Source organism: Serinus canaria, chromosome 3 (assembly GCF_022539315.1).
Source record: "Serinus canaria isolate serCan28SL12 chromosome 3, serCan2020, whole genome shotgun sequence".
Taxonomy (NCBI): domain Eukaryota; kingdom Metazoa; phylum Chordata; class Aves; order Passeriformes; family Fringillidae; genus Serinus; species Serinus canaria.
Genome location: NC_066316.1, coordinates 83,179,728 through 83,207,548, shown reverse-complemented (window position 1 = coordinate 83,207,548; position 27,821 = coordinate 83,179,728). Strand labels below are relative to the sequence as shown.

Sequence of the window (27,821 nt, the reverse complement as noted above, 5' to 3'; positions counted from 1 at the left end):
TCTTCAGCCGTGTTTTAGTAGAGGGATCTTATTCTACTTTTGTGACTTAGGCATTCAATATGGGATTTACAAAACCAAAAATGAAGACACTGAAGAGGCCTCTAAAAGTGCCTTTCAATGTAATGTAGCTACACAAGCTGACATGTTTTAGGAAGGAATACTATGTTTTCAAATTGTTCTTTGACAGCAAGAGCAATTAAGTCCACAATGTTTCAGTGGAGTGCCACTAATCATAATCTAGTGAAGAATCATTACATAGCACAACATTAATAATGCCATTTGTTCAGGTAAATTAATGCCTGAGTTGACACATTGGCTTGTAGAGTTGCAGGGTCTCGCAGTCTAAAAGCATGCAAAATGTTTATTGGGAAAAAGTCAATATTGGATCAACCCTACCCTTACAGATATTCCTTTATTTAATTCACTTGCAGTTCTTCCTTAGTGGTACGACATTAGTCTTCATCCTGCAGGAATAATGAATTAATTGGCTGACAAGGAACAACTTACTTCTGGACACAGAAATACATTGGGCTGCCAAATGAAACACAACTTCCATCCTTTTCTTCTCGATGGGCTGTTTAAGAAACTCCATCAAGTACTTGTCCCCTTTTGTGAACAGACAGATTTTTATTTTGTCATTTCAAAACACATGACTTTGTGATGGTATTCCAGCAGAGTATCTAAGTTTGTAATTCCATACAGTGTGTATGTACTATCAGTGCATATTATTGAGCTGCAGATCTCCTTAGGGTATGGAGCTGAATTGTGCTCCAAGCTCTATTACTGAACTATTACCTCACTGTTGTGATGAAAATTTTTTTAGAATAAAAATCGCATAAATACATGTTGATGCTTTTAAAATAGACAGTTCTGAAGAAGACTCCAATGAGAAACAAAAGCAGGCCAAACAAGCAAGGCAAAATTTCTAAGTGCTTTCATTCACAGGTTGTCCAGGGAAAGTTAGGCCTAGGGTGGGCATTGAAAACAATTACATACCTGTTGTATGTAATTACACCTGCATGTACCTTAATCTTCTGCTAGGAACAGATTGATTTCCCAAACTCATAATCTCAGTTACTTCACCTGTATATTGCAGCAATGAGAATATGTCTCCCAAAACTTTTAGCCTTTAAAGTAAGAAATAATTTTATGGATGTGGATATGGAACATTTTTTACTAGCTGTGTAAACTCCTGTGCTCTGATGCTCAACATCCAAAGTCTTTGAGTATTTTGCTCAGATACTTTTTTTGTGTATTATTCAGTGTTTGAAAATATTTAATAGCAAATCTTAGCTGATACCTAATGTTACTCAGGTTAGGCTTTGACCTTTCACTGTGAAGCTCTGAGGACTGTGCTGCTTGTGTAACCATCCTGGGGAGCAGGATCCCAAGTTTGGCTTGGGATATTCAGATGCTCAAGGTGGATTGTCAGACACAAACAGTAGTAGTAATAAGTTTCCTGATGTTTATGAGTTGGTTGTCTGTAACAGGCATTTTTCTTCTTTGCCATTTCTAGGAATTTGTCATGATTGTTGTCTTTGGTTTGGAATTTATTATTCGTATCTGGTCTGCTGGGTGCTGCTGTCGGTACCGAGGATGGCAAGGAAGACTGCGCTTTGCAAGGAAACCGTTCTGTGTGATAGGTGAGTGTCCCAGCTCTGCTTATGCTGAGATAAGCATCTTCCCTCTCCTGTTTTGTTTCTGAATGAAAACTATTGGAATCAGACTCTGTTCACAGCAACCAGCTGTAAGTCCAGAGTAGCTGTGGGTCAACTCTCATCTGCCCAGGGTTTCTTTAGATAAAAATCATGACCTCCCTAAAACCAGCCAGTCCATGTTTCTTATGCTCTCCATAAGACATTTTCCTATGAATCTCATACAGCTGGCCTATATATTGGACAAATGAGGGGTTGAGAGCTGCTCTCATTCAAACTCAGAGGAGATGTATGCTTTGAATGGACACCCTACATCTTGTACAAACATGCATAGATACCCCACACATGTGTGCATATCATGTATCTTCTTGTTTAACCTCTGTGATCAGGCACTGCAAGAAGTTTGAAAACCTCCCTAGAGACATCTTCTGACAACATTGCTGCTTCCTGTCTTGCTGTTCTCTGCATGACAGTCCACATATCAGCTCTGCAGTGACACTAGCATAGGATACAGCATCGTCTTCATTATTTCTTCTACGTCTATTTCAAGACACTATTCCTTCCCTTTTTTGCTCTAGAGTTTCTCTGTGACAATGGTGAATAGACTCACAACCAGTCAAAACCCTGTTTTGAAAAGGGATCTGCGGTAAAACAGCTTCCCAATAAAGGCAGAAATCAAAGATCAAACTCGCCTGATAATTTCTTATTTTTCAAATGGTTTAGAGAAAATGCTTTTTATAGATCATTTGTGAAACTTCAGGATATCAATATCCCAACTTCTCTCTCAACTTCCTTCCTCTCTCCAGCCTTTAATTTCATCTGCCTAAATCTCAATACAACTTATGGATCAACTGGGGCAGGAAATATGTGCTTTCCATACTTCTCTACGGCAGCTAGTACATGGAGTCATATGCCTACAGCTATGAAACACATGAGTTTCAGTGTAGGCAGTAGATGAATGCCATCCTGGTAGATGAATGCCATCCTGGTCTACACAGGAATTACACAGTGTTCCTTGGCATGGCAGACTAGTACACTGGTTAGGCCTAATGTGTACAGCAAGTTTTTTCCTTCCACCTCATTCCCTGGTAAATCCACACTCTGTCCCACTAAGCCACTCCTGCCATGAAGAAAGTTGCATGAACAGCTAGGGAGACACCCCAGATTGTCACCCCCTCAGAAAGAAACACCCCATCTATGCTGTTTTATGAAACTGTGGGAGAGGGGCAACTATCAGGATTGGCATTTGGTTTTTTTGTGCAGCAGGGGAGTTGGGTAGATACCTTGCCAGGTCACACACTTGCCCCAAGATTTCCATGCCTAGCAGAAAGTGGAAATCACAAAACATGGCTACTTTCCTTTACCAGACTTAACATTATTCTAAGATTTTATGGCAAACTAGAAATTTTGCAGTAGTCAAGTTTTGTCAGGGCACAATCATAAGAAAGCATCACTGTTAATTTAGTAAAATTAACTTACTACAGCAATTTAGAGCTTACTAAAAGCACCTTTGAGGATTTTGAAGTTACAAAAACCATTTGACTTCTCGGAGTGTTTGTTTTTCTACCCTTCCAAATGCCATTGTATAGAAACACCAGCAGTTTGATTCTGCTTTTGTGTCTCCTCCCTTTCCTGTCTCCACTCAACTGGCAAGTTTTATGCCAGTGATTAGCTTCACTCTGAGGTGTTAATTCTCAGCAAAACTGAATCCAGGAGTTCTTCCTTATACAAAATTCTGTATATTTAAAAGACATAAATGTGGTGCTTAGGGACATAGTTCAGGAGTGGACTTACCAGTGCTGGGTTTACAGTTTGACTCAATCTTAAAGGTCCTTCCCAACCTAAATAATTCAATGATTCACAGGCTGACTGTATAGATTTCCGTGCTTTCCTTAAAATTACTCATACCTACCCTCTTACTGTGGGTGAAGTAGTTCAAGCAGATCTTCTGGCACAGATCACAGATCGCCCTGCGGGGTAGGTTACTTCACTTGATTATGGCATTTCCTCCTTTCTCCGAAATTCACCTGCTCTTCTTGTTTCATGTAGTTTTATGTAAGCAGTCCCCAGTCTTAAAGCATCTTTTCTGTCCCACTTAGAACTCTATCACTTAGCAGAATTAAATAGTAGACAACAGTCCATTGCTTGTGGATCTCTTCCTATGCTGGCGCACTGGATGGAAAGGCAACTTTGTTCTGCAGCTTCTACCAATAGCTTGAACTTCTTGCCATTGACTGTTCTGCATGTCTCTTCTCTTTATTGACTTCACTCCATTTCTGGACTTTAGCATCCCATAAGGGAGTTTCTGATGTTCTGATGTTCAGCATCTCTCCAGATTTGATCTTTTGAGGAAAAACCAAAAGTATTGGTTTTTCTTGCTACATTAAGTAGTTATTTGCCTGATGCTTTGGCTTTGCAGTCGTGGCAAAGTGTGAGGCAGCAGCAAAGGTCAGGAGGCTGTGTTAGACAGAGCACAATCAATAGATGATTATCTCCCTTTACTCCTTGCTCACTAGACCATATCCAAGATACTGCTCCCCATTTTCCCCCTCCAATACCATTCCTGAAAGACCTTCAAAAACTGGAGTGAGTTCAGTGAAGCCATGAGGATGATCAGCCCTTGACCAGTTGCTCTGTGAGGAGAGGCTGAGGCATCTGTACATGTTCATCCTGGAGAAAAGATGGCTTCAGGGGGAACTCAATTAAATCCATGCTAAGGCCTCCCTAAGAGAGATTCCATGGCCAGTTTGGGCCCATTACTTTTAATTATTTACTTAGTCATCCATTCAATTATCTTTTCCGTTTATTGTTACAGTGGAACAATAATATTTTAGAAGACTTAGTCTGTTTACTATTAATTAAACTTGCTATAGATCTCCGGCAGATCTTTTCCCTGATTATTTTTTGGTGATTAAACAGAAATCACATAGGGCAGTGGCCTAAGGCCTAGAAAAAACAAATTTGAGGATTGCCCCAAAGATAACATTTAGACAGCCTTTATTTTTCCATTAATAACCTAATAACCAGAGAAGTTTTATTCAGGGCCAAAGCTCTGTGTTTATGTTAGTGTGCCTACAATGTCACTACTCTGAGAAATTAGTTCGTCAAGCATCACTGTGTGCTACCAGGTTAGTAATTACATCTAACAAATTATTTGACAGTTTTGTACCCTTATTTATTTCTGAAAAAAGTGTAGTATTAAAACTTGCTTTGTATTTTGTCCCGTGTTACGTGACATCACTCATTTTCTCTGATTGTATATGAGCTTGTGTGCATAACATCAAGGCCATAGCAACGCATCCTTACAGGCACGTAAGGTACTTAAATATGTGTATACCCCTGCAAATCCTTAATGTCACAGGTATACCACTCTGAGGCACGGCTGTTAGCCCTGCAGAACAGTGTTGCTGTGTTGTATTGCTCAGAAGAGCAGCAACCCAAGCAATGCACATTCTATCTGCTCTCTGGAGATCAGGGATGATCACAAACCAGGAAGAACTTGATGCCTGTGCCTGAGCTCACTGAAGATCCTGAAAATAAAAGAGGACAAGTCTAACTGGGAAGATACATGGCATCCACTCCCTGTAAAGCCATTTGGGGACACTGAAATAAATGAAGAGTCCGTTGTCCTTCCTCTGGCAATGGGCTTCCAGATGGTGGTATGTTACCTGACAAAATATTACCTTACTTCTGGCCACTCTCCTATGTGCAAAGAGGATTTACTATAATCCTCTGATACACATATCACAGACTGAGTGAGATCTCAGTCTGTGAGGAGCAGCTTCCACTCGGGGCACTGTAAAAATATTTAGGAATAATAAACAACAAATTCTTGGTCAGAAGAGTAAGATCCTGCTGGGCTCACCTGCATGTCTGAAGTCTACTGAGCTTTCAGAGGAACTTCTTTCACTCTGTAAGAGACTTTGGGACTCCTATGTGAGAAAGCCCAACAAGAGCAAGTGAATTTTTAACACAGAATCATAGAATATCCTGAGTTGGTCCACAGGGTTTATCAAAGTCCAACTCTTGGCCCTCCACAGCACGATTCCTAAGAGTCACATCCTGAGCCTGAGAGCATTGTTCAAACATTTCTTGAGCTCTGTCAGGCTTGGTGCTGTGATCACTTCCTTGGGAGCCTGTTCCAGTGCCTAACCATCCTCTCAATGAAGAACCTTTCTGTAATATCCAACCTAAACCTCCTCTGTCACAACTTCAGGCCATTCCCTTGGATCCTGTCACTGTCACCTGAGAGAAGAGATCAGTGCCTGCCCCTCTTCTTCCCCCCACAAGGAAGCTGTAACTGCAGTGAGGTCTCCCCTCAGCCTCCTCCAGGCTGAACAGACCCAGTGCCCTCAGCCACTCCTCACACAGCTTCCTCTCAAGGCCCTTCACCATCTCTGTTGCCCTCCTTTGGACACTCTCGAACAGTTCAATGTCTTTCTTACTTTGTGGTGCCCAGAACTGCCCCCAGCACTCGAGGTGAGGCTGCCCCAGAGCAGAGCAGAGCAGGACAATCCCTTCCCTTGCCCAGCTGGTGATGCTGTGCCTGATGCCCCAGGACAGGGTTGGCTCTCCTGGCTGCCAGGGCACGTTGCTAACTATAATGCCTAAACTTTATTCAATTTAAAGTTGGGGGTGGAAACTCCTATTACAGATTTTTTTCACTTTAAATTTGAGCCTACTTCTAGCAATATTAAATTTCTCCAGGGCAGCTACACTTCCTGGTGGTCCAGCCGAGTGAAAGATTTCATGTATTTCAGTTAGACCATTAGCACTTTCACCACAGCTGCTTCTATTTTACCTCTAGTCAAGCTACAGCATGATGGAAATGTCAAAAGTTCAAATTTTGTTGAGGCTGCAGAATGAGCAAATTCCCAACAGGAAGCTTAAGTCCATTATCTGTAATCAGGCCCTTGAACTTCATGGCTGGCAAACCTTGTTTCAGAGCATTAAGTGATAGCAGCGACTGTTGCTTATTACTGGATCTATTTTTCATTAATTAGAGTGGTAATGAACCATCATGGGGCACTTTTGTCAAACCCTTATAAACAAATCCATATCTAGTGTGTTACGAGATCTTCTGGACATTTAATTTGAATTATTTCAATATATTTGTGGAATAACACATTATGTGTCTGTCACCTTGGTATTTATATACATCATATAGTTTAAATACAGACAGATGGTAACTCTGCTGCTCATGATAAACAATATAAACAGCCCCTTTCCAGTGTAATTTGAACTCTAAATAACCCAGAGATTGTCTGTAATTAAGTATATCCTTGACCAAGAAGACATATCTCACATCACATCTCATTATAAATCCCAGAAAAAAAAGGCTACAGCAAATTTCACGTCTGGGGACCTTCTGCCAGCCAAACTTGAACTCATCTCAGACACACCCTGCCCACTCCACTCCAGAAAATACTCTGTTAATAACAGCAGCAGCAGCAGCAGCAGCAGCAGCAGCAGCAGCAGCAGCAGCAGTAGTAGTAGTAGAGTAGTAGTAGTAGTAGTAGTAGTAGTAGTAGTAGTAGTAGTAGTAGTAGTTAGATTTCAAATTAAAATTTCCTCAGATAATTTTAGAAGCCATAATTCTGTTCAGCCATGAACAGAGATGCTCTTTAAGCTAGATTGGTCCCAAATTATGTAGGCTTTAAAAAAAAATATTTAGTGGCATATCTTCAAGTTTGACAGTTCTGGCAATGCAGTTTTTAGAAACATGTAGAAAAAATAATGTCTGTTTAATATCATCTGTGGGCCTTATCCTTTCACACTTACTTTTGCTGACTACTACCTTTGCTGCTGAGTAAGGTAACATTTGCTGGGATTAAAGACATCAGACTCTGATCTCGTCTTTCCAGAAGCTGTATGTCTGCTATTCAGAGGAAATCTAGTTTGGTACAATGCAGTTCACATTGAAGTTTCTTTCTGGCATGAGCTAGAGAATTCAACATTCTGTGTTTGTTCATGCTGTGTTTTTTGATCTTACACTAGAGTCATTATTGTGTTTGTGATATAGAGTAGATGAGCCCCTACCATGAACTGGGCAACCTGGGATGATAAGACTAAAGAGACAGGGTTGTGATAGAAAGGCTGTTAAAAGACAATTACATTTTATTAAAAATAATTTTAATAATTTTAATTCTATTTTTAATAATGGAATTCCTGCACTAGAAGGCTATAAAAGATATTTTCTTAACCGTGAAATCAATATCCATTTTGAACAAGACTAATATAACTCGGTACCTGCACTGAAATATTTATAAATTGCTAATTAAGTTCCCTTTTGTTAGGAAAGTGTCCTAAAGTGAAATATCATAGTCACATTATTTAGAAATAATGAGACTCCTGCCCATACTCACCCAGATTGTGTATGTGATTTAAGCAGTCTTTCAAATTATTATCTCTCATATTTGAATTTCATAAAATACATTGTAGTATAATCATAATGATAATGATAATTATAAGGATGAGGATAATGGTAATAATAAGGATAAGGATGATTATGATAATATTAATATTGTGATATTAATCATATTATAAAATATTATGTAATATAAAAGTGTATCATAGCAATTCCAGTGCTGTTTATGAGCTGTGACTTGGAAATGTATGATAAGGAGGGAAGCAACTGACAGACCAAGCAGCAGTCAACCTTTTCTGGTTTGGGTCTTTGTATGTTCAGTTTTGCTCACATTTTTTAGGGACTGGCTTTAAACTTGCTGCTACTAGAGATACCCAGAATATGAAGTTGCTTAGACAATTACCTTTATTTTCATAATTTGCCTTTATTTCATTTGATGTTCATGTCCTGCCTTACTATGCTGAATTCCCATCATGTCCATGGACAAGATAGTTTCTCAGGTACCATAAGCATGTTTAAGTTTGCCATTTCAAAATTAAGTAGTTAAAAGTATAAACACTGGTGTGGAAGTTAGAGGTAGACAGGATTGTGCCAAATCTACTTATCCACCTACTTGAGTATGGAGTCTCAAAAGTAGAAAAATGGTTTATTTTTCAAATTTTATCCCTCTTAGCATCTAAAAAAATTATATTTTTATTGACATGAATAAAATGTCAGAACATAACTGATATGCAATAAAATTCTCGGCTTTCTTGGCTTCTTTCCAGATGTTATGCTGAAGATCAGCTGCTCTGGTGTGTGACATTCTTTTCAACTCCCTTTTCAGATCATCATCAACTCTTGCCTGTAGCTTCTGTCTGAGAAGAATTGATTCTTTGTGCAAGTTCTGCTTTTGCAACACCGAATTATGCTTTCCAGGCAGAAATCTTGATACTTAAGGAATGTTTTTATATTGGTTCAGAACAATCCCATTAGACTAGGTGTTTGCTACTTGGGCTTTTGCAGCTGCCCATTACTTAAATTCATTACATGAATGCCCTTGGCACTCATGTAGCCTCTCACAGGACTGTGATACCCCTGGCTTGCAGCACTGCTTTACTTCAAAAGACACTTTCAGTCTGTCTCCTATAATACTAATATGCCCATCATTACTCAGGGGTGCTTTGTCAGCATGTTACCATAAGTTTGAATGCTCATTCTTTGGTGTGAGACATTAGATAGCTGTCAATCTGACTGTTTGAGCCATGATTAACTCTCTCACAAGTGTTAGTCAATCAAATCCTGCTTTCTCTCATGGTGTCCCAGCCTCACCCCTGTCAGCCCAAGTGAAACAGTGAGTAATTATGGTCTAAGTAGAGTAATTGCATTGGCATTTACTGCAAGAATCTTTCCAGAGTTATTTGAAAGCAACTATGGGAAACATACTGAGAAATGATAAAGAAGGAAGGAAAAAAGGAAAAGGAAAAGGGAAAAGGAAAAGGAAAAGGAAAAGGAAAAGGAAAAGGAAAAGGAAAAGGAAAAGGAAAGAATATTTCAGTTGGAGGAGAGCTACAGTGGCCATCTAGTCCAATCACCTGGCCAGTTCAAGGCTGACCAAAAGTCTTAAGCATGTTATTAAGGACATTGCCCAAAAGCCTCTTAAATAATGACATTCAAGGGGCATTGACCATTTCTGATCTCTAGCTGTGTTTGACAATCCATCCTGTAAATAAATAGCTCCTAATGTTCAGTCTCTCGACACCTCTAGGTATTGTATTGTGGGAAACAACCTCATTCATGATTACCTGTATTAAGTCCACTTTCACCAATTCTTTTGCACAGATAACAGTTCTTTTTTCATTCACCCTGCAGCATATGAGCAGGCAACATGCTGCTATTTCATATTTCCATTTCTCTGCTTCTTTTCGTTCATAATTATCTCTCTTATAACTGCTGAATGTTGTGATTTTATTGCTCTCTTTGCTAAAAACTAATTTATTTCTCTTCAGGTGACCCCTGTGTGAGGGAGGTCTCCAGGAAAAGGGTTGTTGGTGCAGTTGGCTAAGAACAGTAGTTTCATTTTGCTTGACTGTATTGTTGCTTAGAAGCACAGACAATTTCAGTTGCTTTAGAGGTAGTGTCTGTTTCTTCACATGCAGTCCTCTGTCATCTACTCAGCTTTAATTTGTTAGCTGTCAATGCTGACAGTTTAAAACATAAGCTTTGCCCACTGTTACACTCAATATAATCAAACTGATTGCCAGATGTCTTCATCCAGCCTTGCCACTGACTTATTAGAGATCACAAAGCTTGCAGAAATGCAGCTTCCACAAATGTTTCCCTTCTTGACATCCCTTCAGAGAACTGCATGTTGCCACCAGCACAGCTGAAGTGACTGATGGGCACAGTAGTCCAGTGGGAGTTGCAGGAAATCTCTGTTTTTATGATCATGCCTCAAATGGGTACATTCCAACTGCTACATTAGGAAAAGACTTGTGCATAAGAGAGAAAATACAGGTTTTGATTCCTCTTTTTTACAGCTGCTATAGTAAATACAGCAGTAAGGAAAGATTTGACAATGTAATAATATTGTTACACTGAGTTGCAGTATTTGTATCTCAAGTTTTATAAGGCTAAGTAGAAATACTTGCATATTTCTAGATGGCCATTTGGGAATGTTCTGCCCATTTTAATTTCCTCCCATCCCTAGCGCTTCAGCACCAGGTGCCCATAGCCTATTGTTTCCCATTAAAGAAAAATTACCATTTTTATCTTTAAGCCTATGCTGATAGTTCTCAAAATTGAGCTTTGTCCTTTGGTGATATTTGATATTGCTGTCAAAAACAGATCCAAGGAAGGTGACCACCAGATCAGACCCAGATCAGCCTGTGGAAGCTCCTAAATGGTGCAAAGAAAGGCACTCACTTTTCACCCTTGTGTTGTGCAGTACTGGTGCAGTACTGGTCACGTATGTGACCACCTGGGCAGCAGCCACAGCAAAGGCAGAGCTCCCTCAGTCCTGGGGCCAGTCTGTTCATGGCACCCTCCCAGTGCAAACTGCTTCATTTCAGATGAAAATGTCACAAGGCAGAGTGGAGAGGCTGTCACACAATCTACGATCTCATTTTGTGATCGCCCCTGTTGGGTTTGGAAGAGTGATACCAGATTATGGGGTTTTTCCTTTCTGACAACCACTGGGCAGAGCCTCTATTTCTTTCTTCATATCCCCTGCACCAGGAAGTCTCAGGTGTGGCTGTGCAAGATGCCCCACCCTAGTGTTCTCCAAATTACACAAACCTTCTTGCTGGCACAGTACTCCCTCTTAGGCTGCTCACACACTAATTGCAGGTGGGAGGGCAGCTGAGGGGAAAGAGTGGCTGGAGATGTCTGGCTCTGTATAATAATAAACTCTATTTACAGAAACAAAGGAGTCCCAAGAGGCTGTTGCCAATTGTGCAGATATCCAAAATAGCTGTATAGGTTAGAAATGCAACTTCTGCTTTTAGGCAGCAGGGAGAGGGGGTTGCCTCTGAAGGGAGGCTCAGAAAACTGAATGTAGGAGCTCTTTCAGCCAACACTGAGGAACCCATGTAGCTGCTTTCAACATCTGTGTTAGATAAGCCAGCTAGATACTGGATACCTTCTGTTTCCCCGCCACCCTGTGAATTTGAGAGCAGATTTTTAATACTCTCTTCCCTCTCCACCTACAAACAGGCTTTTCCTCTCCTCAGAGACATGTTTTTCTCTCCCTGCTCATGTCAGCATTTTACTTGTCAGTTTCCGCCCATCCGCTTTCACCTACACACCACGGATTTTTCTGTTCCCACCTCTTTTTGGCATTTCCACTCCCATGCCACTGCATCACCTTCACTTTATCCACAATCTGGGAATGTGTTTGATGAACATTTCCAGACCCTCTGCCTACCTGCCCCTGCCTAAGGTTTTAGAGTATGAAGAAAAGGCCATGAAAGTGCACACTCCTGCCTGTAGATTCCTCCCCTCGTGGCTGCAAGGATCCAGCATGGACACAGCAATGCTTCCCTGCAGGGCTGGATCACACAGGAGCCCTGGCTGATGTTTTTCCATTTGCTGACTAGTGCCAGAGACCCCTAATGATGGTGCTAATACCTATAGCCAAAATAGCCAATCACACATGGAGTAATCGGTGGCTGAGTCACACGAGAATTTGGATCCCCTGAAAAATCTAATTCCAGCAATTCAGGGAAAAACATCCAAACTCGTCTTTCATTTTCCCTGGTTATTCCTCTATACCTCAGATCAATGAACTTTACCAGTCAATTACAATTCAATCTTGTATTTTTTAATCAAATTTAAATTGTCTTTTGATCTCACTCTTACAAGAAAGGGTAAACAGGAGGCATCCAAGAGACCTTCTTATCTTCCACTAGTTTGCATGCCTCTATCTCATATTTGTCTTCTGACTAACCACTCCTAAATTATTCAGCCCTTTCTCCATACACAGGTCTTGCCATGCTGTAGCTATTTTGTTTTTTTCTTGACGATTACTTTGTGGTTTGCTTACAGCCTGATGTAATGAGCATCTTTACTCCCCAGGGGCCTGTGTCTGGCATCCTGTTGCCTTTCCCTCCTGAAACCTTCAGATGTTTTTCTCTCCACTCCAATAGCCTTTCTCACTAAGGTGTACTGTCATCCAGCAACATACAGCCGTAGTAAAGTGACTAACAAGCCTTGTTTTCCAGGGCTTTCAAGGCACAAAACTGTTTCTGCACAGAATAAGTGAAGATTTATGGGAAGAATCTGCATGTGTTACTTGCAGTTTGTTTCTTTAGCTGAACAAAAATCAGGTTGGCAAACACTAGGTCAAAGCTTTAAATGTTTCTGTCAGGCTGTCTTAAAGCCAAATAAAACTTGCATTTAATAAATACTGCTGTATTCCTTCTGGCAGGTATATATTAATCATGTTAAAGATCAATTATTAAAGGTTAATTGAGTATAAATCCATAAAAAGCTTGCAATTGAACTTAATCTTGGCTTGCAGGAGGCCTTTAGATTTTTAAGATTTATTGAGCCAGCTGTTAATAGCATGAAAATGTCTGCTGAGGACTTATTCAGTCCATAGAAAGATTTTCTACTCAACAGGGCCATGAACAATAATTGCAAACAGTACAAAGGCAGGTGAAATGTTCCCATGAATGTTGTTATTCTTATCTGGACTAAATAAAATATGGCAACCACAGCTACAGTTTAAAACTCAGCACTTGTTGAGCTACTGTGGTTCTCAGGCTGTAGAGAAGTATTTTGGCTGTCTACAGCAGAATGTAAAATGACATTATTTGGATGTATTTGCCATCATGGTCTGACAATATGCTACTTTCACACAGGAGCAAGGTACATATACTTCTAATACACTGACACAGTAGTGAGCAGCATTGGTTGATCCATTATTGGGCATGAAATCAGGATTTCATGATAATTTTTTTTAAATGACAAAAGAAAAATCTTACCTTCATTATTCCACTATTTTAAAAGGGAATATTTAGTTTTCACATCTAAAAACTATGCAGTATGACCTTATTAAAAATACTCCTTTCTTTCTGGTTCAGAAATTGTTTGGAGTACCAAGTTAACTTTTGTTGTATTTGATTTGCTTTCCTAAGAATTATCTTTGACTTGTTTCCAGTTCTCTCCTTGCCAGAAAAGATATCTTTACATATTGATGAGCTGTTTTTCCAAGTAGACCCCCTTTAGTATATAAAAAAAACCCATTTATTATTCCAGAAAGAGGTTGTCTGTATTTCCAGGAGGTTACTCTCATTTCACATTAAAATAGTTTGCTTATTCAGATGATTCCAATATATTGCAAATAAAAATGATAAAGGGAAAGAAGGGTCCAAGGTGATTCATCTATTTAATTTCTTCACTGGGGTATTGCTTAGCTGATGATAAGAAAAATCCAAGTTTCTATGCACAGATCAGTTTTTGTGGACTCCTTAAAATGGAAGGCAGTGACTAATGTAGCCATTTTCCACTGTTAGAAAAAAAATTGGTAGAGAAGTATTAACCTCTGGATTTTTTTAAATTCCTCTTCAGTGCCTAGGCAGTATTACATATTTTTTTAGAACTTCTTTCTCTTGTATGTGCCACTACAGTTCATTACTATCTTCCTGTTTTTCAACAGCAATAAAAGTCAATTTTCACACTCATCTGTGTTTATCTCTGTGAATTATCTTGATATGCAATACCAGCTCACTTTCCTACTTCTAAAAATACCATGTTGTTTTGCATCTTGCAAAAAGATTAAAAAAGGAAGCAAAATCACCAACTTGTTTTGCCTGCAATGATAATTAAGATGATTTCCATCCAGATGGTGTTACGTATTTGAAAACACAAAGACCTTTTGGCTGGAGTGACAACAACATCTGCAAAAATCAAACAGCATCATCCATCCCAAGAATTTCCTGAAGATATCCTGCCAATTACTTTTACTAGTAGGTGACGATTAATCGTAACCTGTCTGGCATCTGAGCAGAGATCTGATCCCTGACCAGAAAGAAAAGCTATATTCAGACAGAGCTGAAAGCAAACTTTGCCAGGACCCAAGATCCTGAGCATCATTATTTTTAGAATATGCACAACCCAGATTATCTCATATTGCTTTGGGGGGGGTTTATTATTGCTGGTGGTGGTCGGGCTTGTTTTCTCTGTAAAATTTAGACCTTGTCAGTCTTGTTTTCTCTGTAAAATTTAGACCTTGTAGGTGTTAGTCTGCTCAGCTTCTTGTGGGAGGTACAGAGCTCAACTTCCTGCCTCTCCCAAATTACGTTAGAGATCTTCAGGTGATATCATTCAATGAGTGCTATTAAATTGCTTTTTGGAGGCGGGGGGGGGGTTGGTTACGGTAAGAAAATAATGCTTGAGAATATCATTTGAAGGTGAATTCAGGTGACCTCAAAAGTCTGCATGTCTCCAGAGTAGTCTCTAAACAGCCAGTTTTCAGATTCTGGCAATCATGCAAATACTGACTTTTACTTTGCTGATAAATAGTTCTGCTTCTTCCAATGAGATTACTAAACATGATAACACACATCATCTTTCTAAATATGGTGATATCATTCATCTCTCTGTTAAGAGATATAATTTCAGGTAAATATACTGAAAATTATTTGTTTCTGGGATATATACTTATGCAAGGTCACTGTAAGTTTAGCCCATATTTGACCGAATTTTTCTGTCACAATTATGTGAAATATCCAACTGATTTTATAGTAAGGAAATATTTACATGGTAAAATTACTACCACCTGGCAAAAACATTACATTTACCTCTTTTTAATATAACTATTGCAGCATATTCTATTCATGCTTTGTATTCTTTGCCCTCCTGAACTGGTAGAGGAAAGTAGTTAATCCCTTTTTTCAAGATAACAGCAGTTTTCCAGCCAGTTAATAACCTTCTCTGCCCTCTGACCATTCTGAACAAGTGCTCAAGAAATAGTGATCCAATTCTGTCCCTCACTGTATACTGCTCTATTAGGGTATTCAGAGCCTTAAACTCTATGAATGTATTTTTCTTTTCTTCTTCTTGTTTTTGGTGTTTTCTTTTTTTACTAGCCCACAGAAGCATGAAGTACACCAATGCCCAATATGTTACTAGGCTCTGCAAAAAGGCCTCTGCTCCAATTTGAGAGTTTGTGTAAAAAGATCTTTTCTCTGAGGAATCTGAAAAAGTGCAAATTTGTTTTCAGGTACTGATGTATGGCCAAAGTCCTGTTTCAGTCATCAGGCTTTATCTTAAACTGCTTTAAATTGCCAATTTAGATCAGTTTAGGATAAAGCCCATTGAATATATCCTTTTTTATCATATTTCTGTAGTGTGATATGCTCAAGTACAGTGGTCTGGAATATATGTTGTGTTAACTTTGTGCTTTAGTGTCTGGTTAAACTTCAAAGTACATTTCTACAGTGATTAGATGATACCCTTTGGTCATGGCCGGCCAGCCAGCTGTAGAGATTATTGAAGGCAAATTGAAGAGAGTTCTGAGAATAGCAATAAGGACTGGAAGGACTGATATCCAAAGAGATATTAGAAAAACCAAAATGCAGGTCATTCCTCCCTACCACCACTACCACCTCTTAGTGACTCAGAATGGAAAGCTGCTAAGTGTTACTATGTACTGATTGCTGCAAATCTCAATTAAAACCTATTTAAACTCCTCAGCCAGTGAGAATAATTGCTCTCTGTGCTGCCATAGGTGTGCATGACCTGTGCCATGGTAAGCAGAGGGAGCTGGTGTCAAAGCTGTCTCGTGCCCTTAGTGGAGCCCAGTGTCTCTGTAGCACCACAGAATCATAGTGCTGGGGTTTTTTAAAAAAGTAACTTTGAAACTGAGGATAATGAACTGTCCTGAGAACTATTCAGAAATGACCACTACAAGCTGTGCCTTTTCTCTGGGTCATGGATAATAACTCTAGCTCAAAATTAGACCTTTGAAGGACAGCCTAAGGGTAGCTTAGAGTTGGTGATACAATTGCCCACTTAATTTCCTTTGTGAGTTAATACTGCTGCAGGGTAGATAAAACAACCTCTTGAGATTTTCTGCTTAATTCTGCAGTTTTGGGGGCAGATATGCTCTACTTTTATCCTAGTTTGTTGCCTCTCTTTACTGATCTGTAGCTGGTGCAGACACGGTAATTGACAGCCGTTGACATTTCCTGCCTATTCTTAATAATAATGTATAAACTCTGATCATTTTCTGTGAACTTATAGAAAATACTATTTTGATGACCTAGTGATGATCCAAAAATGATTAACTATTACTCATTTTTCTATTCAGATAAAATAAAAGAAAAAAATAACAAGATTCATTTAACCTGTATTGTCTCAAAGCATCATTCATATTTAGAGGAAAGGATGTTGCAACATATTAGCACTAAATGCAGGCAGCAGGCAAAGCTCCTATAAACATATTCTTCCTTTGAAGAATATGAAAAAGAAAAAGATGATGCAGGTTTATGTATTAGTATAAGCATGTGCATGAGCTTTGAGCAGATGAGAGATTGTCATTGATTATGTTTCCCAATAATCATAGAATCACAGAATAGTTTGGGTTGAGAGAAGCAAAATTTAGTTCCAGCCCCCTGCCATGGGCAGGGACACCTTCCACTGGACAGGCTCCTCAAAGCTCCATCCAGCCTGGCCTTGAACACATCTGGGAAAGGAGCATCCATTCCCAACCCTCTTTCATTCCCCCTTGTCATTACATGTTCTTGTAAAAAATCATCCTGACATTCTTTCTGTAACTTTAGAGATTGTCCTGATGGTGCATCAAGGTGTTGGGGCAATATCCAAGTACAGCTTTTGTGTCTCCCCCCTTTAGCTGGGCTCATTCCCATGATACCTATGAATGCTGTAAAAACTCACAACATCCAAGAAGCTCAAAGTTGCATTGGAGAAGTCATTAAAAGTAAAAAAATCCCTTGTGATGATTTATGATGCCTCCTTTTCTACCATTATTATTCTCTCAATCACATTATTGGTTTAAAAGAGGGAAAATGCCACCTGAAGCATATTGTATAAAAGTATGGCACAGAGAAAAATCATAATATATTTAACTTTTCACTTTTTCCAGGGTATGTTTAGATAAGAAAATCAAGCAGTTTTAACATACTCAGAAGTGACTTTCAACCATTGCAAACTTTTCTTAGGACTCTGATTTCATTCTAAGAAGGGTTTATTTTGATTTCTCTTGCACATGTTCCTAACAAGTTAAACTACACTGAAATAATGTGCCTGCCTACCTTCCCTACCTGCTAGAGAAGCACATCCAGGAAGGGCAATGGACACATTCTTACCTTCCCTATTTCCAGCTGAAGAGTTAGGGACAGAGTTTTGGTGGGAGTTGAGGATGTGAAGAGTGAAGAAGATAAGAGAGCAAAGTGTGAAAAAAACACCACCAGCCTAGGAGGATTCTCTTCCCTTCAGCTGTTTTGCAAACAGGTTCCAGTGCATTTTCTGCTCCCCTTTTTCCTCCATTTTTTTCCCTTTAGGGAGAACCTCATCCCTGCCCTCCAGACAGAAGAGCATGTGCAAGTAGATAACTCCTTTGGACCAATGCTTTTAAAAATGGAAAAGACAACTGTGCTACTGTTGGCTTCTTCATCTCTCATGTTCACAGGGGACCAGAGACCCTCAGTGGGGCAGAGGGCTCCCAGCAGTGCAGGGCAGAGGTTGTGCTCTTCTGGCAAGACTGAATTAATTTTAATTTTTTGCAGTGAGGGGCCTTCACAAAACTCTGTGTTATAAAAAAAAAAGAAAAAAAAAAGAAAAAAAAACTGTCAGAACTCTGAAATAAGTAGGAATAAGGGCAGGAGCAAGTCACTGAATTTTTTAAAACATTGTCCTATTAGAAGTGATGGAGGGTGACCAAAAAGCCCAGTAAGTATTTTAATAATTTCTGCATTTTAATAATTTCTGCATAATTCCCAATATTTTGGGAATATTTTTAAATATTTTCTAAATTATAAGAATGATTTTTAGGGGCATACACTGCTCTTCTAATGATCTCTAACTTGCTGCTAGCCAGTCACCACTAAATAAAAATGTCTGTTCCATTGCTACTCGGAGACAAGTCAAGATCACCCTGCACTGTGTCAGTCACCAGGGACACTGCTTTTTCAGCACAGCCCATATTGCTCAAGACATTCCAGCACCTTCTGTGTTATTCTTGGACCCAAATAAGCACAACTAAATATAGAAAGAAGTTTGCTTTAGGTGGATGCATGTGTGCTACGTGTCTATGCTGGCAATATAGTCAGTCAGGATCTAGGGTTTAGTTCAGCAGAGTACAGAGGTGCCTGTCCCCTGTTACATGATATTCCCTGCTCCCCAGTCACTTCTCCTGAAGAGTACAGCTTTTCCAGGTCCAAGAGCATAGCTGCCAGATCTAGGGGATATCTCAGATACCTTAAGGGATCTCAAATGGCACTGGACAAATAAATTTGGGCAGCTGAATTAAGCCTTCCTTGTGCCAAGCCCAAAGAGGGAGGCAGCTGAGCAGCCAGCAGAAGCCTTCCTGAGGATTAGCTGCACCTCTCTCAGCTGACGTGATTACCTTGTGCTCCTTGGGGAGTTTAGACACCTGCTTCACATGAAGACACCTAAATTTAAATATCTTCATGTGGAGCTCAATCCAAGTCCATCTATTTTTCTGATCTCCGTTAAAATTTGTGATGTCCTTAACTTTTCCTAGTCAGTTTTCCTGTTTCTCAATTCTCACCCAGACCTCCTGCATCTGATTGTTGCGAGCTTGAGATTTGTACTGTGCAAAGATGCCATGTCCACTTCTGCCTCTTCATCTCTGAACTTGCTGGATTCAGAAGCAAATCCAGCATTTTTGGTACCCAATTATGTAGGAGTCACCTATGATCCACCTGTGTAGTAGCAAAAGACATTTTCAAATGTCAGAGCATAAAACAGGCAGAAGGTCAGCCTAGGCCAACATGGGATGTCAAAGAATGACATCAGCCAACAGTGAAGAGCTGGGGAGGATTGCACAAGCAGGGCAAACACACAGTGATATTTCTCTACAAGAGTTTCTCAGCCCCCAACATCTGCTACTTGAAGACATCCTGAGCCAGAAGTGGGCTTTTGGTATTAATTAGCCCAGGATTAAATCTTCTCCCCTAAGATCATCCAGCTGGTTTTAAACCTACGTAGATTTCTATCCTCTTGCGTCAAAAGTTCCACAATTTATCAGGACAATCCTTAAACCACAGAAACAGATTGTCTGTACCCTTGGAATTGTATTGAGTCACTTTCTGGGTCATTCTTGTAGGAGCTATGCTAGGGACAAGATATGTGTTTCTACCCAACACAAAAGAAGTAAAAGTGATATCAACAAGCACCTGCTTTCAATTATTCACCAACAAGCATGGATTTTAGATTATCCTTGCATAGAAACATACAAACACCACAAAACCCTAAGATTAAAATCGGGTATTTCTTAGAAAGGCTCTTTAAGCTTTTAAAGTTTGCTGGGGAATTAATCATGAGGTGAGGAAGAACAGAGCTTGTTCTGTGCTTTTCTACTCCACGCATAACAGCATGTCTATCCCAATCCTTGTAAAAGGACATTATGCCTTCTCACAGCATCCCTGTGCCATCACTCTGCTGCTTCTCCTCCTCTCCCCTTAAATGCTGTTCTGGCTCTAAGGACAGCTGGCTGATTAGTTCATGCACACCAAAGTCACTCACTGTTTGAATCTGTGACCTGAAGAAATAAATCCTAACACTTGCTGAGCTTCAACTAACTTTCCAGGCTTCCAGCTAAAGGAATGCTTCTGAGTATCCAGTGCTGTATTTCCTCCCTTCCAGGAAATGGTACAGCAGGGCAGTTGTGTCTAGAAACTACATTCCTCAAACACACAGTGTCTGTTCTCATAGGAAATTAGTACTGCACTCGTAAGTCCAATTCTACCAGACTCTCACCTCTGGGCCTGCCCCATTTTTTTTCTTACCTTAGTTTTCTTTTTTCCTTTGTACAGAAAATTTGTTATGGAAAGATAGATAAAGGGGAAAAGTTCTAATCCATCTACTGATTTGTACAGCTTGCTACATCAGGTTTCAAACCTCCTACATGAGGTTTCTTCAAGACTGCTCCTTTTATCCATATGCTTTGAAAATTGTCACCCTCACTTTTCACCCTGGAGACTCCTGAGGTAGTTTTTGACACCAGCTCTGATCCACCTCCCTATTTCAAACAGGAATCTCTGTGTTTTGGATTCCCACCCACTATATCTCTTTTGTCCTTCTCATTCAGCTCATGTAAATGTGTGTACTTTTTACTGACACTTGGACATTAATGCTTTCTGTAATGTATTTCTTTCAGACATCATTGTTCTCATCGCTTCAATAGCAGTTGTTTCTGCAAAAACTCAAGGTAACATTTTTGCAACATCAGCACTGAGAAGTCTTCGTTTCCTACAGATCCTTCGTATGGTGCGCATGGACCGAAGAGGAGGCACTTGGAAATTGTTAGGTTCTGTAGTTTATGCACATAGCAAGGTATGTAATCCCAGATCCTAATTTTTGTCTGGTTGATGTCTTCTCTTGATGTGATTCAACAAGAGACCAAAGAAATAAGCATTTATCAGTTTTGAGGAGAATACCCAGAATTTTCTGAAGTAACATCAACTGTAATATGAACTAACACAGATACACCAGGCCATGTTTAATGCTAACAGCTTTTAGAGATCTTGAAAATGTTTTCCTTGATGGGCAGCTGTTATTTGTTATATGCTGGGGACATTGCTGAAGCATCAAACCTTAGGAGTAGATCTTGTTCACTTTCAGAGAAAATTTGCATCCATAGGGAAGCACTTGACTCATAACTGCACAGATGCCAAAAAGGCATTTATATAGATATTTTCATGATGTCTTCTTGAAATGTCATTCTATTCAGTCCATAAAAGGGGAATTGATCTCTTTTCTTTTTTTATCTAGGAATTAATCACAGCCTGGTACATAGGATTTTTAGTACTCATCTTTTCATCTTTCCTGGTTTATTTGGTGGAAAAAGATGCAAATACTGAATTCTCCACATATGCAGATGCTCTCTGGTGGGGCACAGTAAGTACAGAAAAATAACATGGACTCTCTAACCAGTATGCTAAAGTGCTTTGAATTTCACCTACTGAGGATTTTAACTTAGAGTGCTGTTCAGTGAATTGTTTTCACTGACAAAAAATGGTCTGAGAAGCTTCTTCCTTCAGCTATTCATTTGCACATTGACAAATTATTTCAGTCCATCCTGCAGAACAGCTGTTTATGTGTTTCTGCTGCAAACCAGACCACTAAACCTTCAAGACAAGAAAGCATTGTACTTTTTAACCCTTAGCCTTTCAGTAATATAGTTTGTAATATGGCCCCACAAAGAGCTGTTTTGATACAAACCAGAGGGCTCTAAGTGGCAGTGCAGGAAGAGGAAAAAGTGTCAGGAAAAAAGAGGGGAAAAATCTTACATCAGCTTTGGCACGAGAGTATCATCAGTGCCCTTTAAACAATGTTGTTTCTTCTTCCTCTGTACCTTGAGGACAAAGACCAAGAATAAGTCAATTCTGGTTCAGCAGTGTTATTTTTTACAGGTATACTTGAGATCATGATTAACTATCAAATCAATTGGTTTTACTTTGTTGAAATCTATGGGATCTAAGTACATGCCTGACTGCTTTTCTGAAGGAGCATTATATGAATATGGTTCAAGAAACTAGGCTTTCAATGAACAAAAAAAGGCCTAAGTTTGAAGTTTTGAATTTTTTTTTTTTTTTAATGGCATAATGTGTAGGGGTTTTTTGCTTAAAAATGTCCTGTAGTGATCCAGACTTCTCCACCATGTGAGTTACTTAGGCATCTTAAGAAATCTTCCCCAACAAAGCCTAAGGCAGTTATTATCAGGCAGTATAACACTGCTTTTCTTTTCCTTCTGATGCACACACAGTGTGCTCTGGCAGTGTCTGGGTAGTGAAATGAAACCTGGGAGATCATTAATGCTGACAATAACATAGAGCACTTATTAGTTTCCTTGGAATAAGTGTGAGACCTGAGCCAGCCTCTGCCACCTTTCCTTATCAGAGGGATACAAAAATGAAGCTTTCTCACCTCAGACCTTTTGCTGACAGGACTTCATCTAGATTTAGTAGGATCTGCAGACTCAGAGCATGCACACAGAGACTGTGCAAAAGCCCTTCCCTGAATGTCTTAAATTATTGAAAATATTTGTAAGAAGTTTTGTCTGCATTTTGAGCTAAGGTCATGCTCACTCACTATTATTAGGGGTAGATAGTGTATTTGAAATTTGTTCATCTGAGGGCTAGTCATTTGTTGCATGTCTTCCCTAGATACTATATTTCTATGCTATCACTGCACAAAACTGGGAGCTTGGAAAAGCCACACCTACTAAATATTGTGTGTACATTTACAAACATTCAGAAATATATTTTGATGAAACTTGTTGCTTTAGAGCAATCAAGGCAGATCACTGATAAAATATACATTTTATCCTGTAGTACAAACAAATGTAAAATTCATATTGGCTAAAGTCATGAGACAAGGTTTTGCATTCAGTTGCATCACTGTAGTTTATTTTGTTTCCCATTTCTTCAAAAGCTGAGTTCTGAGTTTGCCTTAAAGCTTTCTAACCTTCCTGTATTGATAAGGTTGTGAAGCATCTGGCATTGGATGCTGATGTCCTCACTGATGGGTACCCCAGCTCTGGCAGCCTGAAAACACCATTGCCCCTCTAGGGTGGCAGTGGGGATGTGCTCCTGCAAGAGACCCTCCTGTGGCTGTGCATGTCCTTGGGAATGGATCCTTCCAGACATTTGATTTCCCAGAACACAGCCTCTACCTCTCTGCAAGGCCCTGTGTGCCTTGGCCCTGCACAGGCAGGGAGAGGGGCTGAGCAGAGGATTGTACCCACCTGCCAGCTGGAATGGGGAAATGGATGCACAAGGAATGAGAAAGTCCCAGCAACCTCAGAGCTCCACTCTGGCATCTGACTGAGGCTCCTGTTAGATCCAGATCCTTCTCCTTGAGCACCTCTAGCAGCAGGAACAAGACCTTTATTTTAGAATTTGCTTCTCCACTACCTGCTGACTGCAATTTTTTAAGGAAAAACCCTGCTAGGAAAAAATCATTGTACAAAGTGGTGCTTAAAATATTTTGTACACTATGAAGTGAAAGTGCATGACTCAGAGGTTATATAAGTAGTGCAACTGAGAAAATCAGGAATCTTGCCTAGACTTCAGCAGGAAAAACAACAAAGTTTATTTAAAAGCCTGAAAATGAGATATATTGTATATTTCTATGTATTTTCTTCTTTCCCCAGTGTATGACATTAATACATTTAAGTTTTTAATGCACTTAAGCAAGTGTTAAAGTTACTAGAATAATAAAGTTACTAGAAATCCATCTTCCCCTTACCTGATGTCTTTGCCATTGTAATAATAGTAATTTTTTTTAAAATATGTAAAACAGTATGTGGGAAATGCATAATGTGCTTCTTAGTCATGGTTGTTTTTACTGCCAGAGTAACCCACATGCAGATTTTTGAAAAGGACAGACTGTATGGCATTTTAGGGGAAATCAATGCTTAGTCTCACTGATTTGTTTATTTGCAAAAGTTGCTCTGACTTGAACCAGAGATTATGTACCAAACTCTGGACTGAACTTTGTCATGGCAGAGGTACAAGAAAGAAAAGGCTGCATCAAAGTCAGGCACAAATAGTTACCCTGAATTTCAATATTTTAGAGGCAAATATGCTTCTCCTTACAGGAGCACTAACATGCTGCAATTAACCCATTCATTAATTCAGATTACTTGAGGACCATACACTGCTATGGTTATTTCACTGATTCCATTTCTGAAGCCCATATTGATATACAGAAATGAAAGGCAGGATATGGCATCCAAATTTACATATGAATACTCCACTGTATTTGCAATTTCATGCTGTACTGTGCAACCTGCTATTGAATCATCATGTTAATATTATTACTGTGAATATTTTTGTGGTTGGGGTCTCCACAGTGTTGCCTAACAGAGCAGCACACAACGGTGAGTGTTATATGGAGAGCTCAATTCAGAATTTGCTTTGCTAGGGAAGATAAATTCATTTAACAGAAGAAAATAATAAAACCATATGGGAACAAAAGGTCAATTAAAAAAATGTCACTGCTTCAAAACCAAACCATACATGGTTTTCTGAGATATACTGATGTTAGCTAGAACTGTGGATACTTACAGTGACATTTAGTTTGTACATTAATTAGCTTTAGCTGCAGATGTAATGCAGCTGAAGTTTCTGTCCCTCTTACACATTTGACAGAATTTCTCTTTAAAAGTCTCAATTTTCTAGTAGTACCCAATAGTTACAGTTGAATACAGAATGGCTCTGGCACTCCACAGTGACCTGCTAGTGAACAAAACATATTACAATTAATTACATTGGCACCATGACTAGCTCAAATAAGTTAACATTTATGAAATTTTTCCCATTTTATGTAGTGATAGCATAAGCAAACTGTAATTTTTTCAGTTAAGTGATGTCAGGTAACAATTCAAAAGGTAAGTACTGCTAGGAGAACATAAAATGACATCAGAAAGAAATATTAGAGTAGAGGATGGCCTCCTGAGTCCTATCTCATCTAACTGAAGTCATCTAAGTTATATCATCACATTCATTATTACATTACCTCATTTGTATTAGCGTATTTTTTAGCTCCAGCAATGAGATAACAGATGTTTTATCATCGTTGTGAGTTTTGAGCCGGGCCAGATGAGACTCCCTACTTTGGCTAGTCTGTCCAGATCCCCAGTTTACAGAAGTGACCAAATTGGAGTGGTTTGCATGTGGTGTAGAAGACAGGACTCGGGTAGCTGATTTAGCCATGCAGGAGTGTGATTCAGCTGCTTAGACACAGGCATGCAGCACCATCAGAGATCTGCTGGACAGCCTGCTGCCTCTCCTGGGGGTGTCCCTGTTCAGATACCCTAGTACAGCTCTGGTGGTACTAGACTTTTTTTATTTCAAACAAGCCCAAGTCCTACATTTTAGGATAGAATGAGTTGCCTTTGAACTTTGGCCTCTTCTCTCCTACTCACACAATGCCAGCTGTAACTGCTTCTCGTATAATTATCAGTGATTCTGGAAATTCCTTATATTGTCATGTTTTCACATCCAATGGTTTTCTACACCCTGCTCAGTTAATTTAATCTCAGGGTTATGCCAGTCAAGGCCTGGCCAGTGGTTTAGTCATTCACTAGCAGCACTTACAAAGATGCAGTGGATTATTCCCAAAATCAACTCTGAAGTTGTCCAGAAAACATTTTCTTAGTTGTGTGGTGAGAGTAGTATAAAATGAAGATTGAACCCCTTTTCTCAGTGTTGAGTAAGACAGCACAGCATGGTGCTGACACCTGTACACTCCTGTAAAGACCATCCTGAGATAAAAAACTCAAAGTGAGAAAGAAGCCACTGATGTTCTTAATCACAGACTGATACCATTAAGTCCTTAGTACCTAGAAGAATTGAGGGAAAGGCTTAATAGGGTCTTGTTATTTTCTTTGGAGAAATTCCAGAGATACACTGTGTGACTGGTTTTGGATTGCTCTCAGATGTCAGGTCCCAAAGGTTCAAGTTTATCTCTGACTTCTTTGGAATACAGCTCGGTGGCAATATCATTAATATGCAGATGACGCTTGGTTCTGTTTCCCTCTCATCAGCCCAGACAGGAGATATCTCTGTACTTTCCAGAGACTGGCAGAGATAGGGAGCTGGAGGGAAGCCAAGAAAGCGGGCTCATTCCAGAGCTCCAAAGTGCTTTTCAATAACTGGCCTGGAAACAAATTTTGAGGAACTTTTATTCAGGGATTCATTTGTTCAAGTGTTTCATTCCTCCTGGGCTCTTAATAGCCTCAAACTGTTCTGCAGTTGCCCTCTGATGTGAAGAGCTGTGATTATCTTCTTCAACAAACAAATCAATCCCCTCTACCAGGCCAAGACCATGGCTGCACCAGCTCATCTCTGCCAGAAAAAAGAGAGTTTCAGTCTCATGTTCTCTCCTCCTTCTTACTCCATCTCAGTCTCTTGCTGCCTTGTGCAGGCTCTGGAGCTTGTCAGGCACGTCTGTGAGCTGACACAACGGACCAAAGCAGCAGAAACAAATCACGCAGAAATGTGGATAATTTTCTGATCCTTCCTGGGTGGCACTGGCTTGCCAGAGTCCAGAAAAGGCTCAGAAGAGAAGATGGGGCAGGGAAGTGAAGAGGAGCAAGGAAGAGTGAGACCTGATAGGCAGGCAAGGTGGTGTGTCTGTGACCAGGCTAGTGTTACAAAACTTGAGACTTGAAATTTCAGCTGCAGCCTGAATTCATCTCTCTCTCTTAGTCCCTGTGGCTTTCTCAGGGTAAATTACACCCGCAGCTTGTTCCCAACAATGGGAGCAATTAAAAGCACTGTTGACTATCTACAGCGTCCTAAATAGTTGAAATCTAATTACTTCCAAAAGACTTTCCTTCTTTTGTCCCGTGGTGACCCTGACATTAAATAGAATTGTTTTGGCCGTCTTGCCTAGGAACGAACTTTGAGGAAGCTGGAAGCAAAATAATGTCTCTAGAAGGCAATTTCCTGAAGAATCTGTTGCTGCCAGAATATTTGCTAAGCCTGAACTTGCCCACATTTGGTACACGATGTAAAATAATTCTCCATGCGCATGTTCTCCCTAATAACAGGCCCCGGAGTGCTTGGCACCCAGCCTGCTGCTGTCTATCTTTGTCCTTTAACATCGTGTGCCGCTGCCGGAGCACGCGCCCCGCAGCCTCCCGGCCGGCCCTCGGGAATCCTCCAGCTGCCCACGCCGGAGCTGCGTGGGTCTCAGCTCTGTGAAAGCACAGACACAACTCTACTGCCAGTCCAGCCCCCAGGCGTGGGATTGGTGTGCTTCCTGGGCTGCAAGTAGCCTGGAGGGCAATTCTTTGGGTCAGGGAAAGCCCTCAGACTCATCTTTTGCCTTCAGGATGCACTCAATGAGCCCCAACCATGCACCATTATCTCAGTGGCCACGTTGCTCATGGCCAGTGCCCAAAGAGCCCTCCCAGCTGCACTAAAACTTGCCTCCCCTTTCTCTTTGACCTGTCCACAGGTAGGTCTGAGCTTACACAGTCCAACAGCCCGAGGTACCTCTGCTGCTGCATAGGAGCCTTTGGACCTTCATGTCAGGAGTGACATAGGTGTATCTGAGCCTGCCAGGAGGAAGGGGAAAGGACCACAAACTTTACTTAA

General features: G+C 40.1%; 1 protein-coding gene across 2 annotated transcripts in view; it reads left to right on the top strand.

Annotated features, from left to right (window-relative positions):
* Positions 1-27,821, top strand: part of KCNQ5 (potassium voltage-gated channel subfamily Q member 5) — a 278,254-nt gene that overhangs the window by 207,009 nt on the left and 43,424 nt on the right. For both annotated transcript variants that reach the window (XM_050972702.1, XM_018919196.3), the window contains exons 3-5: positions 1,517-1,643; positions 20,870-21,045; positions 21,484-21,609. In XM_050972702.1, the coding sequence (XP_050828659.1) occupies positions 1,517-1,643; positions 20,870-21,045; positions 21,484-21,609 (429 nt within the window). The remainder of the gene's footprint in view (positions 1-1,516; positions 1,644-20,869; positions 21,046-21,483; positions 21,610-27,821) is intronic.